A 14,986-nucleotide genomic window follows, 5' to 3' on the forward strand; every position below is an offset into this window, starting at 1 on the left:
TTCACTAATGTGTGTGAAATACCAAAAGAGCCAATAATGCTGGAAGTTGAACAAAAAGGATTGTTCACCACAATGCTTAAAATGACTTGAAGTTTCAAAGGGCTGTAGTTTTGCAACGATTAGTTATACAGATATACTATTTAAGATCTATTCATGGATTTGGTCTACAAACACCTGTGATTTTTTTCAGATTTTTTCGGAGAGAGTCACCTGCCAAATTGCGCTGAAATTGGGTGATTTCACACGGAATGACCCTCTAGAGATTGTTTGAGAAATGAAGTCTCAGTCAGCCAGGAGTAGAGTCAGAAATCTCAGAGAGCTTTATTCACGAATATCCGGAGACCTACGTCGTGTGGCTAACAGACGCAGTCTGATGTTACAAACAAGGAAACACAATTTATACCCCCCTGACAAGTCAGACAAGACATGACATCTCCATTAATGGTACGCAAACCTGTTTACGACTTAGTTACCCAAGAGTTAACCATATCTATAAGGTTGTATCCCATAACGACCGACATCTATGGAATCCAGTCAAGATTGACCCCAAGACGGAGCAGGGCCTACACAGACTCCTTCGAAGACACACACACACACAGCATGTCGCACCCACACACACAGCATGGCTGCGCAAATACCTTGAACATGGCATTCCAAAGATGTTACCTCATAAATCTCTCCTTCACTTTCTGCTTACAGCAGTGTCTCTTTCTTCAACATGTGCACAGACCATACCAAAAGAGTAAATGGTTGAATATAGCACACACATATATGGTGAACACCCTTAAGGCCAAAATTTCTTACTACAGGCGCTACGCCTTTAAATCCAGCAAACTGCCGGTGTCTCATTAGTGTGTCTCGCCACCCAGACTCTTGGTTCCTTGGACTCCTGGTTGGTCGTACAAGCTAATCTTGGCCTGGTGTTTGTGCGGTTAGTGCCGTGGTTACGTCCAGCTCCTTGTCTCCACAAGCCCTCGCCGGCTACAAACTGTGTCTGCGTGTTTCAACAAAAATTCACCGGTTTAGAGTGTGACCGCTAACTTGCTGAGTGCTGTTTGTTGTGCCGAGAATTTTGGCCTGGGTATGTACGAGTAAAAACCAGACAGCATAAAGTGATCGCTACGGAATTACAACTAAACAAGCTCCTGGCTAGACGCCGCGGCCTGCGTTCTTACAGGAGGATCGTCGTACGCCACCTTGGCCACTGTTTTTCCTGTGCCATGTTTTTAGTATTCAGTTGTGTGTACGTGTGTGTGTGTGTGTGTGTGAGTGAGCGAGCATGTGTGTGGGAGGGAGGCCCACCGTGCTGCCCATCAGTCTCTTGTGTGTGTTGCTGTATGTTTCATGGTTGTATGTTGTATGTATTCTAGGCCATTGGGTTAGTGCAATATTTGGGAGGGGTAACAATCTTGTTATGTGGTCACTGGATTGCTGTGTATAGTATATGAATTGCTGTGACGTGTGACGTGCCCTATATATATTCTGTGTTTGCTGTATTATAGGCTGTATTGTAATATGCTATAATGTTTAAAATATATGTATCTGGCCCCAGCTGTGGCGCAACTGGCTGGGGCACCTGCACCGCACGCCGGCGACCCGGGTTCGATTCCCGCCCCGTGGTCCTTTCCGGATCCCACCCCTGCTCTCTCTCCCATTCACTTCCTGTCACTCTCCACTGTCCTATAATTAAAGGCATAAAAAGGCCCAAAAATATATACTTTAAAAATATATTTATCTCAATGTATCAATACTTCCCGTAAAAGTCATCAGATGTCTTCATTTAAAGGGTTATTTTTCAAATAACTCTAGGATTTGCCCCAAATATATTTTATTTAAGACCCTTTTCTAGTGCCACCCTTGCATAGGATTTGCCCCATGAATTTTATGAAGTGTAGGTGATGTAAATATATACGGTAGCCAGGTAGCCAACACTATAGTACACTAAAGTACTCGTACCATCGGGGGGGTTCACAGCCCTTATTCTGAGTGGTGTGATGAGCTGCTCTGCCAGGTCCTCCAGCCAGCTTTTGTAGCCTCTGTACTTGTTTCTGAAGGTTGTTCCTCCAACAGACCTTGCAGCAATGTAGGCATTGTGGCAGGACACAGCCAAGAAAAAGAAAAACACCCTCCACCATTTCTTCGATCGATGCTGGAATCCATACTAGCCAACCATTTGATCAAGCTGATTGACGCCTGGAACACACACGACACTCAGTTGACACACATGACACTCACACATTTGGACTGACACATTTTCACTCAAAAGACCAACAAAAGTCAAACAAACCTTTCATGTACTTCTGGTAGTCTGCGAGTGAAGCTGGCCCTACCACCGGGACTTGGTTGGCTCTGTCTTTTGTTCGATTCATGGTCCCCACCCGGTTGGCACGATCAGTGCCACAAGCGTACAGGCCATGGGTCTTCACGTGGTGTGGGAGGCCCTTCTCCATTGACCCTTCACGACCAGCATAGACCTGGAAGTTGGTCACGTAACCTGTGAAGCTCTCTGCCATTACCCATACCTTGACACCTCATTTGATTGGCTTCATTGGGAGGTACTACCTGAGGGAGAATCATGCTATCATCCACAGACACCTTGCCATCTACCTCATACAGTGCCTGGAATCGGGCAAGGAGGTAATTTAGAAACCAGCGCATTTTCCACAGCTTGTCATCGTGGTTGTCATCTGCTGCCTGGTTGTTCTGGAGGTGTAGATACCTGAAAATGCAGACATAGACCCAGGTAAGTTACCTTGGATGAAAGCATAATATAAAATATTATCATAATTCTGCCCTACAAAGGCTAAGAGCAGTATCTGCACTTTTTCAAAAAAAAAAAAAATTCACAAATAAGAAGTACATGATCTGCTCTTCAATCTGTTAAAATTTTATATGGCTACCTAATACATTTCTTAGCTAAATTAAACATTTTTTAGAAGTTTTGAATTTTTTAAAAGTTTGTATAGAAAAGTAGAGTGAAACCAAGGCAGAGTGCAGTATCTGCCCTTACTGCCTTGCTTTCAATTGCCATTACTGCATTCTGCCTTTGTTTCACTTGCCCTTACTCTAATAGGGTGTGTGTGTGTGTGTGCGCAGGGACAGACTGGGACTAAAAAATGCCCTGGACTTTCTTCTAAAAAGGCACACTACCATTCACACTCACACACACATTAGGTGTCTCATGATACAGTCTCACAATATTAAATGCCAGTGAAAGTATCATATTCAAAATAGTCAGTCAGATTTTACAAAAAGTAATTAACATTTACTTTAATAAATATAATAGCAGTGTTCAAAGGTGTGCAGCAATGCAATATTGCTTCACATGAAAGTCTACAAGAATACCCGATTGATTTTGTTCCATTTTAACATAAATGTTTATAAATGACAGAGTTGCCATTGTTAAGGCATCAAGCAGCATATCTTCACTAAAAATGTAGTAAGTACCTCCTCAAATAATATAAAAACTGAGTGACTCACTTGCTACACTTACTGCAAAATGTTATTGTATGGCCACGTAAGTGTAATGCAAAGGCAAAGCGCAGTATAGCCTATAAAACTACCAAATTTTGCCTAAATGTCAAAAAACTAAATGTTTAATATTCACCTCACTTTGATCTATCTAATTATACCCCTTGTTGTTGAATATAATTTGATGCTTATACTTGGTGTAAGAAAAACACAAAAAGCTGTTTTTCTCAATTTGGCATTTTTGCTATACTGCTCTTTGGCTTTGTAGGCCAGAATTGTCATGTGTTGTGACATAATATTCTGTCTATATTGTAAATTACTTTGGACTGTAAGCTACTATTTATACTTGTATGTGATGATGACAATAAAAATATTATGCATAAAAACTGTCTGTTACTGAATAAAAGTATTATGCATAATACTAATACATCTGTCTGTGTTGTAAATTGCATTCACATGTGATGATTACTGAATAAAAGTGTTATGCATAATACTAATACATCTGTCTGTGTTGTAAATGACATTCACTTGTATGTGATGATTACTGAATAAAAGTATTATGCATTACATTTCTCAACATAAACTGTTATAAGTTCTTATTACAGCATCATCACAATCAATAAGTATTATTATTGTCCTTACCTCCAGATGGCCACAAATCTGTCCCGGGCCATGTTGCTGGTAAAGATATTTTTACTCTGTCGCCAGTAATCTCTTCGTACTGGCAGCACAAGGAGTCCCATGCCCATACAAATCCCGATAAATGTCTTTATCTCCGGCACAGTTACATGTGACCACCTTGCCATTTTTGCTCTAGATGGAGTTTGTTGAACCTGCTCACTGTAGTATTCGTCTCAGTAACGAGATGCGCCCAAAATTCCTCAGTAAAAATTAAATGCCTGCAGCAGTGTGGCATATGCAGGTAAATCGACTTCCACCCCTGGTGTGCGGTTGAAAACACTCCGTTGATTACTGTGGTAATTCTCAGTCTTTCATTCAGTCTCAAACCCTTCAAATTCATCGTCCACCTCGTCGTCTTCAAACAAATGTTGTAACCATAAATCCTGGTCGATTGGTTCTGCGCGTTCAAAATCATCAAACTCATCAGCAATGTCATCGAAGCCGAAAAACTCCTCAAAATCACTTCCATCTGGATTCTCTTCGCTATCAAAGTCCTCTATGCTTGCTCGAAGAAATTTCAAAACAATGTTACGAGGAACATGACGACACTCCCACGTGTCTATTCTGATGCATTTCATTGGCCCAGAGGCCGATAATTGGTGCAAAATACCCCTTATACCCAACAATTGACGTATACGCTTTCCCGGCGTCAATGATAGAATTACGCAACAGCGCCCCCAGCTTTAATGGTAGAAATGCGGCAAAGCTTTCCCGGCCTAAATGGGTTAAAGCAAAGTCCTTTTAGGCAAGTCCCTCCACTCGGCGGCCATTTGACCGCTTTTTGGGCACTCGTCGGGCATCCATTTTGGTAGAAATGCGCGTGCGCAAGGCTTCACGACACCAATCTTGCTCCAGCGGTGAGATCACAACACATGATTGGCACGAAGGTGTGTCCAAACTTTTGGCCTGTACTGTATTTCTGTTAGAATATTTTTGCTGGCATCACATAAAAAGGGCAATATCTGACAAATTGTCTGTATGAGGTGCCTCAGTGAAGACTTTCACTGTATGGAGGTCCTTCCTGGTGGTCCATCTCCGTTTGTTGTTTCCAACAGGACAGAACTAGGAGATGGAGACAAAGGAGTAGCCTCTCGCTGCAATACAGGGGGAGCATATAGAAATAAAAACACGATACCACTTTAAGAAAAAAAATGCGTAGCCCATGCTAGATTTGACCAAGGGTTCTGACATGAAAGTCATCTTACACTAATGTTATGGTAGACTGCTGTACAACCACAGAAATTCACAATACTATGATCTAACGTGTGCTACACAGCGAAACCTCGATACTCTTAATTAAGCTACATCGTAGCTACTACATCAAAATATTGTCACATGGAATTTTGTAGCCTACATTCAACTGGTCCAACTGGCTGGAAATACACTTAAAGTTATGTCGCAAGCAATCACTATTTGCATCACTTTTCCTACTCGTAGTATAGCTCAGGATCATGGTGTTATGGGCAGTCCCATAACACCACCCATCAGGTTGTAAAACGTAAACTTTTTCCTTTGAGCTCCACTTGCTCGTTGTGGGCTTTAATGGTCCTGTACTGGGCTTGGACGTTTTTCGGTCATCTACATCTTGCAGCGCCACGCCGATCTGTCTGAATCTTACAATACAAACATGCATCAAGTTCAGCCAGATTTGCACAATGAAGGAAAAAGTGGACTGCACTCATTGATTTGCCGCTACCGGAACAGAAGCCTCTCTGTACACTTTCAACTTTGGTTTATCTGTAGAAACCCTATGGAAACCACCACTGAAGTATAAGGCTATTTTGAACTTTGTCAGCGGTTTTAAAATAGCGTTTATTTTGACGTGTGTGCCCGTTACAACACTCTATAAACTAAATATTTTGTTGCTACTTCGGGAACTTTCCTTTAACAGTAAATGACAGCCTTAAATATACACTGTTTGTTAGCGGTTTTGTCGTAGAAACAATAGTGTCCAACGTCTATCTGACGCTATGTATGTGTGACGTTTGTACGTAATAAGTCGTTACAAACTGGTATTGCTATATCTACTAACAATTGCTAACAACAGACATTGCTAACAAACGGTAGCATTTTGTTCTCGACTTGTTGACTAACTGGAACGCAACCAGCTCTGCTTTTCATACGGATATGACATCATTCTGAATCCCTAGTCGTTTTACGAGACAACTGGAACACGGCATAAGCCCTCAGGAAGTTCAGACAACAAAGTCTGTGAGTCTGTTAGGGGGACATAAGGGGTGCATTTCGTCCATCTATTTGTCCATCCTCCCTCCCTTCCTTTTTCCTGTCCTTACCCCTCTTTCTAATTAATTTTGTGAAGGAAACAAGGAAAGAATGTAATAAGGATAGAGGAATCAAGGAGAGACAGATATGACAAATTAGATGTCCTTCTCACTCACGCATCCCTTTTAAGAGACATCAGTTACTGATAATGCAGCGAAGCATCACCTCTTAGGTTAGAATAAACGGATCATTGTTATACAGAAATTGCAGAGAATATTAACTAGAAGTAATGGAACAACCAACAGTCTTTCTATATCTGGCCGCTCAGCCTAACTGAGTAATCTGGGACGAAGGGCCTTGGTCAGACAACCAGGGACCCAATGGTCACTATGAATGAGATCTATAGTTCCATTGAGAAGATGGGAGAAGCGTAAAGAAGGACAAACATCAGTGCAGCTCAGTGCCTGGTTTCTTCCACACACGCTGTTGGGAATTGTGGCTAAATAGTTAAGTCTTTGTTTCATCAGACCAGAAGATTTTACTTCTCATGGTCTGAGAGTCGTTCAGGTGCTTTTTTCAATAAAGGCCTGATTGGTGGAGTGCTGCACTGATGTTTGTCCTTCTTTACACTTCTCTCATCTTCTTAAAGGAACTCTAGATCTCATTCATAGTGACCATTGGGTCCTTGGTTACCTGTCTGACCAAGGCCCTTCGTCCCGGATTACTCAGTTAGGCTGAGTGGCCAGATCTAGGAAGATGGAGGCTACCGTGCTCTTGGGCACTTCCAATGCTGCAGAAATGTTCTTGTACCGTTCTCCAGATCTGTGTCTTCATACAACCCTGTCTCTCATGGCTTGGTTTTCACTCTGGCGTACACCATCAACTGTGAGACCTTATATAACGAGATGTGTACCTCTCCGAATAATGTCCAGTGAATTCATTTAGGCACAGGTGGACTCCAATCAAGTTGTTGAAGCATGTCAAGGACCATTGATAGAAGTAGGATGCACCAGAGCTCAATGGCAAGTGTCCTAACAAAGGGTCTGAATACTTATGTAAATGGCATATTTCAGAATTTTATTTTTTTTAAATACATTTACAAAACACTCCAAACACTTGCTTTTTTGTCGGGTGTTGGAGTAGTATGTGTAGATTGATGAGAAAAAAAATTGAATCCATTTTAAGATGAGTCTGAAACAACGAAATGTGGAAAAAGTGAAGCGCTGTGAATACTTTCTGTATGCACTGTATTGGGTACCCCTTAAGTTACATGAAAGCCTATTGAACTATGCATGTTGGAAAACGATGCTAAGGTCATGTTCCTGCATGGTTACTACAAAGTTAGTGAAACAGTACCGACAGAGATGCCATTCTCACCATTACAAGTCAGTGTATCATGAAATTGGTTAGCGCTTCAGACTTGTAACCGGAGGGTTGCCGGTTCGAACCCCGACCAGTAGGCACGGCTGAAGTGCCCTTGAGCAAGGCACCAAACCCCTCACTGCTCCCCGAGCGCCGCTGTTGTTGCAGGCAGCTCACTGCGCCAGGATTAGTGTGTGCTTCACCTCACTGTGTGTTCACTGTGTGTTTCACTAATTCACGGATTGGGATAAATGCAGAGACCAAATTTCCCCTCACGGGATCAATAGAGTATATACTTACTTACTTATACTACTAGTGGTTTTTATTAACTTCAATATGAATTCCCCCTCTGTGTAAACTGAGTGTATCCACAGTTGTGTAATGACCAATATTACATGATTGTATGTAAAATTTGGTCTCGTGAAATTTATGGTAGCATGGGGTTGTGCTTTACACCGCTGTAATCCGTTTTGATGTGAAACTTGTTTAAGTCAACTAAAAATCTTGCGAAACACCAACTTACCAACTGACATTATGTTTTCCAATATTCTAATTATCTTTCATTGGTGATGTTGCTGGTGACATTCTGCATTCTGCCTCGGACCACAAAATTGCATTATGCATACCAGTGGGAATGGCAGGGCCATTGTATCAAGTTTTAGCAGCTTAGTATGTTTATGGACCAAAGCACCTTATGTTTATGGACCAAAACATGTCATTGACCATATTTTCATGTAGTTTGAATGCACATGATGAACATTTTTAAATATATTAATTAAATTGTCATTGTGGGTACAGGTAACTTGTGACAGGACATTTGTGTGTCTGTATGTGTATGCAATTCCCTAAAAAATCACAAGGTGTCAGTCTTAGCCTTGGTAGATATGGGATCCTGAAGGAGGACATCAAAAGCTTTTAATCATATTTTACATGTATCCCCACTGTGTAACTGGGAAAAATCAAGGCTGAATGTACTGTTACAGCAGTTCTGTGATTATGTACAGTTATCTGTCTTAACATTTGAACTGGATAATACATCTAAATGCACTAAGTACATAAACATACCTTAACAAATAACAGTGGACTGCCTGTTCATGCAACAAAAAAAAAACATTTTCCCCTCTACAGAAGTGGAGAATTATTACCTTTCTCCTACAAAGGTAATCATTTTACTTTAATTTTGGAATAACAGGTATAGACAGATCAAAGAGTAGCACTTAATCATATTTCCCACTTTTGGCAGTCAAATAGTGATGTGGAATTGTGCTCCAATACCCTAGGATCTCCACTGTATTATCATTCATAGAACAAATGTTTAATGTATCTAGACAAGCAATGGTCTACTATGGTGTGTAAAGATGACAAAAATGTAGTGCAGTGCAATTGATTTTTTAAAACATATCAAAGAAAATATTTATGAAAGGAACAACTGCACATCTTGCTAAATCTGTGATCTGTGTTTTCCTCAGCTACATAGTGAGGCAAGAGGTTGGATGTGTTTTTGAATATAGCTCACAAAAAGCACTACACATTTATACAGCATGAGATAAAGCATTACAGCCAACCTAAAGTTTAAACGTAATTTTCTATTGTGTAATAAGTGCTGGTATAATCCTTGTTTGCAAGAGGGAGCTGGGTTTGATACAGTCTAGTCTCTCTCTCCGAAACAGAACCGAACAAATTACAGTAGGTACTGGGTCAATGTTTTCGTTATTTTTTTTTAAAGTGCATGGTAATGGTAATTCATAATATAAACTTAGGAGGGGATATTAAACAGCACTGTATATTAAGAACCACAAAAATAAATAAATACATAAAAAGACATGAGTAATGCTTAAGTATTATTTTCATATTAACAATAAAATGTCACAACAAATTTCATTGCACATTGCCACATCATAAGCATTAATGGTCTGAACAGGAATTGGGCATGGTGTTTTCCGGGTCTTTCCACAGGAGTAAGGATGACCCATATGACATAAGGAATGATAGGCTTGTATTTGTACTACTCTTTTGATGCAAGTGTTCAACTAAGTGAAAAAAAAACACCCTCTCAAATGAGAAGTATTGTGTCCATGTCATTCACGGTCTAGTGCATCCGTGGACAGTTTATTTAGAAGTAGTCCTTGGGTAGTAGGATTGCTGAGCAGGAAAGGCTTCCACCCGTGTTAGGTGTCCGGGGGGGTGTGGAGGAGTCTGGCTGATGAGTTAAGGTGGAAGGAGAGGCGGTTTGAACGTGCAGGTCCCAGCGCAGTGACGAGGGGTCAGCATCTTGCATGAGAAGTGGTGAAGAGCATCATGAGCTTCTAGGGGAAACCATACTGATCACTTCATGTATCGACACACAATTTAATCATTTAATCTGTCAAACGTATTGACTGTCTATATCCTCAAAAACCTATTCCAGAATAGCTACATTATGTGTCAGAATTAATTTAACAACATGAAGGGAAAAATGCAGCAAAGTGAAAGAGATCATTTTAAGAAAGGGGTTGAATCAAAACAATCATAATTTTCAGTGAAAACTTAGAAAGTAGCACTTGCATATATTCGTTACGTTATCTAAAATAAGTTCTCTTGAAACCAAAAAGTATGATTACCTTTCAGCTTCTGTTGAATTGCATAACGAGCTTTTCTCTCTTGGTCCAACTCGTTGCACAAAGTGTCTTCGTTTAAAAAGAATGAATATGATATTACTAGGCTGTCAGTTAACATTTTTACTGATGATCAATGCTCTCTATATTAAAATTGAATGTTTATTGATACAATATTGTGACAATCAGTTGTCAGATGTTCTACTTCATCATAGAAAAGATATTCACAGTGTCACATCTTGGTTGTTCAATAGAAGTTTCTTTTTTTTTTTGAACGACATAAAATCTATAAAAAATATTAGTCGAAAATATGCAAGTGTCACTTTTTTACATATCTTAATTATTCAGCAAACTGATACATATATACAATCTTCAATAAGTGCATTTCATTTCGGACTGACTACTCACCTCGAACAATCTGTAGCTGTTGTACCATTTCCTCTCGATATGACAGCTCTCTCTTCATCTGATCCTGAAAATTATCTGAGGAACAAATGTCCTTGAGATCCTTAATACATGGACAACATACCACTGTCATTATGGAGAAAATCTTGGGATAAGTTGAAAGTTTGTGGAGTTCTGCTCTTGGTCATAAAGAACTGCAGGTTGAATTATTTGCCTGTGGTGCTCTGATTATTCACCTTTTAAATTTTGAAATTCTCGCTCTAGCTTCTTCCTGAGCTCCACTTGCTCCACCAGCTGTTTTTGAAGCTCCTCTGTGGACATACAGAGAAACCCCATTCCAATGAGCCAATGGAAAAATTGCACTTTTTTATTTGAAGACTATAATAGCGTCTGTGATGTCTGTATGCTACTGAGACCTTGAATTTATTGGGGATCAATAAAGTATCTATCTATCTATCTATCAATAAAATGAAGAGTTTTTGAATGTTAAATGTAATTGACTGCACTAGTGTCTACATGCATAGTGGTCTCTGCTGTGTGTGAGGCGAGCATTAACAGTTAAATCCCTGTGTTTTCAAGCATGCTGTTGCAAGATAATTAGGACAATAGCCTCAGGCTTAACGTTAACATCTGAGAATACAAAGGGGGATCTGCGATGTTAACACAGAGTGTGAAAGAGATGGAGGTCCTTATAAGATATCTTTGTATCTTTTAATTTATCACAATATATTGTACTTATACTGGTTTACCACAATGACATGCAATAGCTGCATCCAACAATGTAATGTATGCAATAAGATGTTAATTTAGAAACTGCATAGTATTATCAAATAACTATAATACGTTAAATACATGAATATGAATTTACCGATTAACATGAGACACATTAACATTGACACAAACAAGTAGACCTGTTCGTCTGTATTCCTATTACACATCTTAGGCTATTATTTAAGTAGTGGATACAATACAATCCACTTATTTGCCATAATTTATTATTTATTGTCTTGCTTTTAAAACTATATTACAATTGACTATTGTTTACAGTCAACGCGTGGTTTATTCATTAAGGAAAACAGTCCGTAGGCCTACCTTTCGCCATATTTTCAATGCCTTTTCCAGTTCTGGGTACCTCATCGCGCATCGCCTCGTCACCTGTGCCACATGCTTATCAATTATTATCATTAAAGGTTTCCGATGCTTAGACCACATATAGATGTAATCCACACTGTATGACAGTGTTCAGACTTACTCGAGCTGTCTTTGGATACATCGTAGGTTTTCTGCAAATCAGATTCGTCCTCCGTTGGAATGACGCTTTGCTTAATTGAATCTTTTCATGTCAAAATATAAAAAGGATCAATAAATATTAGTGCGCACTGTAAAGTCAGAAATACAAAAACCTTTGTAGTGATATTATTACCAATGGTCTCCCGCGGACTCTGGGGAAATTTGGATACTAAATGAGATGCTGTAGATGAGAGCAGGTGTCCATCCTTTTCATGGGCATACACCTGCAGCAACCAAATGAAAAAAAAAGGAAATGTAACGTAATTAAATGCAACTTTATATTTTACTAACCATGGCGGTAGAATTGTCACAATTATTGTAATCCACTTCCACGTCATTCATAATCAAATTCGAGTTATCATCTCAGGTTTAAATGAGAGAGGGTAGTAGGCTATGCGCACAATGGCTGTAATTTGTGTCAGTGACAACAAAGAGAGTCCGCCAATCCCTTTCATCAAAATAAACTGAAAATTATCCCCCATTTTAACCCAATTTGCCTCAAGTAGCCAAGGCTTATGATCATTCTTAAGATAAAAAAAAACTAAATGTTTTTTTCAAATAGGCTACGGGATTAGCCTCCCATGACATTAATTGGGACAAAGGTGAAATTAGTCCAAAACTACTGGTCTTATTTATTGACACTGAAAGTATAAGAATTACATTTTACTGCATTGCCCATAGCTTAGTTGAATGTGTTATATTCTTATTTAAAGTATATTTAAAGTAGGCTTATATTAGAGAATCACACACACGTTTGTTTCCGTGAGGATACTCACTTCGTACACCACAGCATCTTTACTCTCTGGCACGTGCTTGCTCAGCCGCTCGTCATCAGATGACCCCGCCTCGCTGAACAAAACTCTCTGGGGATCATCCGGTTGCTGTGTTGGTCGAGTCTCCGAATCTTCACTTTCATCGGGATTGGCCTGAGACGAGATCCGACCCTGGGGACTGTGATGATCTTCAACGGAAAGTTGAATTGACTCTTCATCTTCTGGTAATTTATTCGATTCCACGTCAACATCCGGGTCTTCTCCACTGTCAACGTCTGGAGAGATGGAGCGGTAACTGGAACTTTCACTGACAAAGTCAGGTGATAGGTAACCTGAACGAGCCCCTGTATATGCCTCCCTGTTGCCGTATAGTTTAGCAATGCTCTCAGCGTCTTTCACAACTGGCCTGAAAGCAGATATGTAGCTCACCTTTCGAGGCGTGCTGGGATGTCCCTCCGTTGACCTGGCCTCGTCCCCAGACTTTTCCTCTTCGTTCCTCGTGGACTGAGAACTTGAGCAGCGCTCACTATCAAAGAGGCTGTCTTTGGGTGTGATGGAGCCTCGATCATTTTGGTCAGAGAGTTCGGTCTCACTTTGCCGCGTGGAAATGATATCTGTATGCGGTTTGGGCTGTGGTTGTGGATATGACATTGGTAGGCCGCCTGCCGTGGGCCAAAACATAGGGAAGGATGGGTAAATATTGTCCTTTACTCCTGGCCAAAACACACCTGGAACGTTGGTCTTATTTTGGTCTGCAATACCGTCGTCCTTCTTATGACACAATCCAAATGTAGGGAATCCATAGGGATGTGGAAAGATTGGTGGTGGGATCTTCTGTAGTACCCCAAACCCTTTGCTGGGCACAGGGATGACAGGATAGTTGCGTACACTGTTGGTCAAACCGAGAGCACCGCGATCGTCTTCACAGCGTAGGGTTTTGTGCGGAACCTCGGGTGAACTAGTTTGCGTAATGTTGCTGGAGGCTGCATGGGACTTTAGAGAAGAGGACATTTCTGACCCACTAAGTGGCATCGTCCTTTTCCGGCTCCCGCCGTTAAACATGGCCTTTACGTCCTCCCAAGCATGACTCACGTCATCGGATGCGCTCTTGTCGGTGAGTTTCAGGTGGCGTCTCCATGAATTGAAGTTTGCTGCGTCTGGTTGTGTGTATTTAGATTCAGGTGTACGATGGGAGTGAAAGATAAATTTGTTCGGAGAAAAATACATATTACAGTAGGAGCACTTGATACATTTTGCTCTTGAGCTGTTATATCGAGCTGGAATGAAACTACCCCTGCTTCCCCATGCGCACTCGTGAGAGACGTCAAATGCAAAATTTTCAGGCAATTTCGGTGGCGCATGGGCCCCAAGGAAGGATTTACAGAGCCTCTCTGCCTCGCGCTTGGTTATCATCCCGCAGCGTCTGGATGAGATGGGCATCGCCCCCGCCCGCCTCAGAATCTCGAGCTGAACCGGGGTGCACTGCACACAAGTGATCCCAAGAGCGACGCGTCGGTTGTGTATCTCGTTATAGCTGTAGTTCTTCAAGAGTGTGTTAGATATCTGAGCCAAACAAAGCCTTTCTTGCCCATCTATCACCAAAGAAACTATAGGCACTCCGTATAATGCAGTCTCACTGACTTGATTCGGCTTAAGAGAATTGGAGCTAGAATAGGGTTGCAGTTCCTGTTTTGAATTTGGGGAAGAGCTGGAATCTCGTCCCGCTGGCAACTGGCCGGGTATTGGCTCCATTCCTGGAGATCTGATTAAGGGTAAAAAAAGAGAAGGTTATCCCACCACATAGGCTAAAGGTTGAACGTTTTATTAGTATTATTTTTTAAATTAAGTTTACTAGAAACTATTATCCAGGTTATTATCTTAGGTTAATAACCGTGTTATTAGTATTTTATTTCAGACCAATAACCAATAGTAAGAAATATGTATTTACTGTAATATTCAAACAGTCAGACTACGCTTGGTATGCTAATAATCACAATTTCGTGACTGTTTATCTGGTTAATATAATTATAAGCACATCCTTTCAAATAGTTTATCAAGAGGCAATTGTACCTGGAAATCTCGAATTTTTTAGACGTAGACTTTAGAAATATTTCCTGTGAGCTGTCAATGTCAGCCCTGCCGCTTTGTCAAAACTTTTATCACATAAATGTTTCAGATGTTTTCGTT

The 14,986-nt window shown here is 40.6% G+C and overlaps 1 protein-coding gene across 1 annotated transcript; it reads right to left on the bottom strand.

The window, feature by feature from the left end:
• Positions 1-9,945: 9,945 nt before the first annotated feature.
• On the bottom strand, positions 9,946-14,560 carry skor1a (SKI family transcriptional corepressor 1a). The gene is made up of 8 exons (XM_076288024.1): positions 12,970-14,560; positions 12,803-12,930; positions 12,160-12,250; positions 11,829-11,891; positions 10,973-11,047; positions 10,740-10,814; positions 10,338-10,403; positions 9,946-10,043 (listed from the first exon to the last, which is right to left on the bottom strand). Exons 1-8 carry the CDS (start codon positions 14,549-14,551, stop codon positions 9,946-9,948), a joined length of 2,178 nt encoding a protein of 725 aa, XP_076144139.1. The 5' UTR covers positions 14,552-14,560.
• Positions 14,561-14,986: the final 426 nt, after the last annotated feature.

The sequence above is a fragment of the Alosa pseudoharengus genome, unplaced genomic scaffold (genome assembly GCF_046254945.1).
Source record: "Alosa pseudoharengus isolate Yale_2024_CS ecotype anadromous, Long Island Sound unplaced genomic scaffold, YU_APseudo_1.1 YU_APseudo_1.1_scf_16, whole genome shotgun sequence".
NCBI lineage: Eukaryota > Metazoa > Chordata > Actinopteri > Clupeiformes > Clupeidae > Alosa > Alosa pseudoharengus.

Coding starts and splice junctions, on each gene's coding strand:
- skor1a (XM_076288024.1), bottom strand. CDS start 14,551: ATGGAGCCAATACCCGGCCAGTTGCCAGCGGGACGAGATTCCAGCTCT. Junction 10,404..10,739: donor ACAGCTACAGATTGTTCGAG/GTGAGTAGTCAG, acceptor TTTTAAACGAAG/ACACTTTGTGCAACGAGTTG. Junction 10,044..10,337: donor AATTCAACAGAAGCTGAAAG/GTAATCATACTT, acceptor GGTTTCCCCTAG/AAGCTCATGATGCTCTTCAC.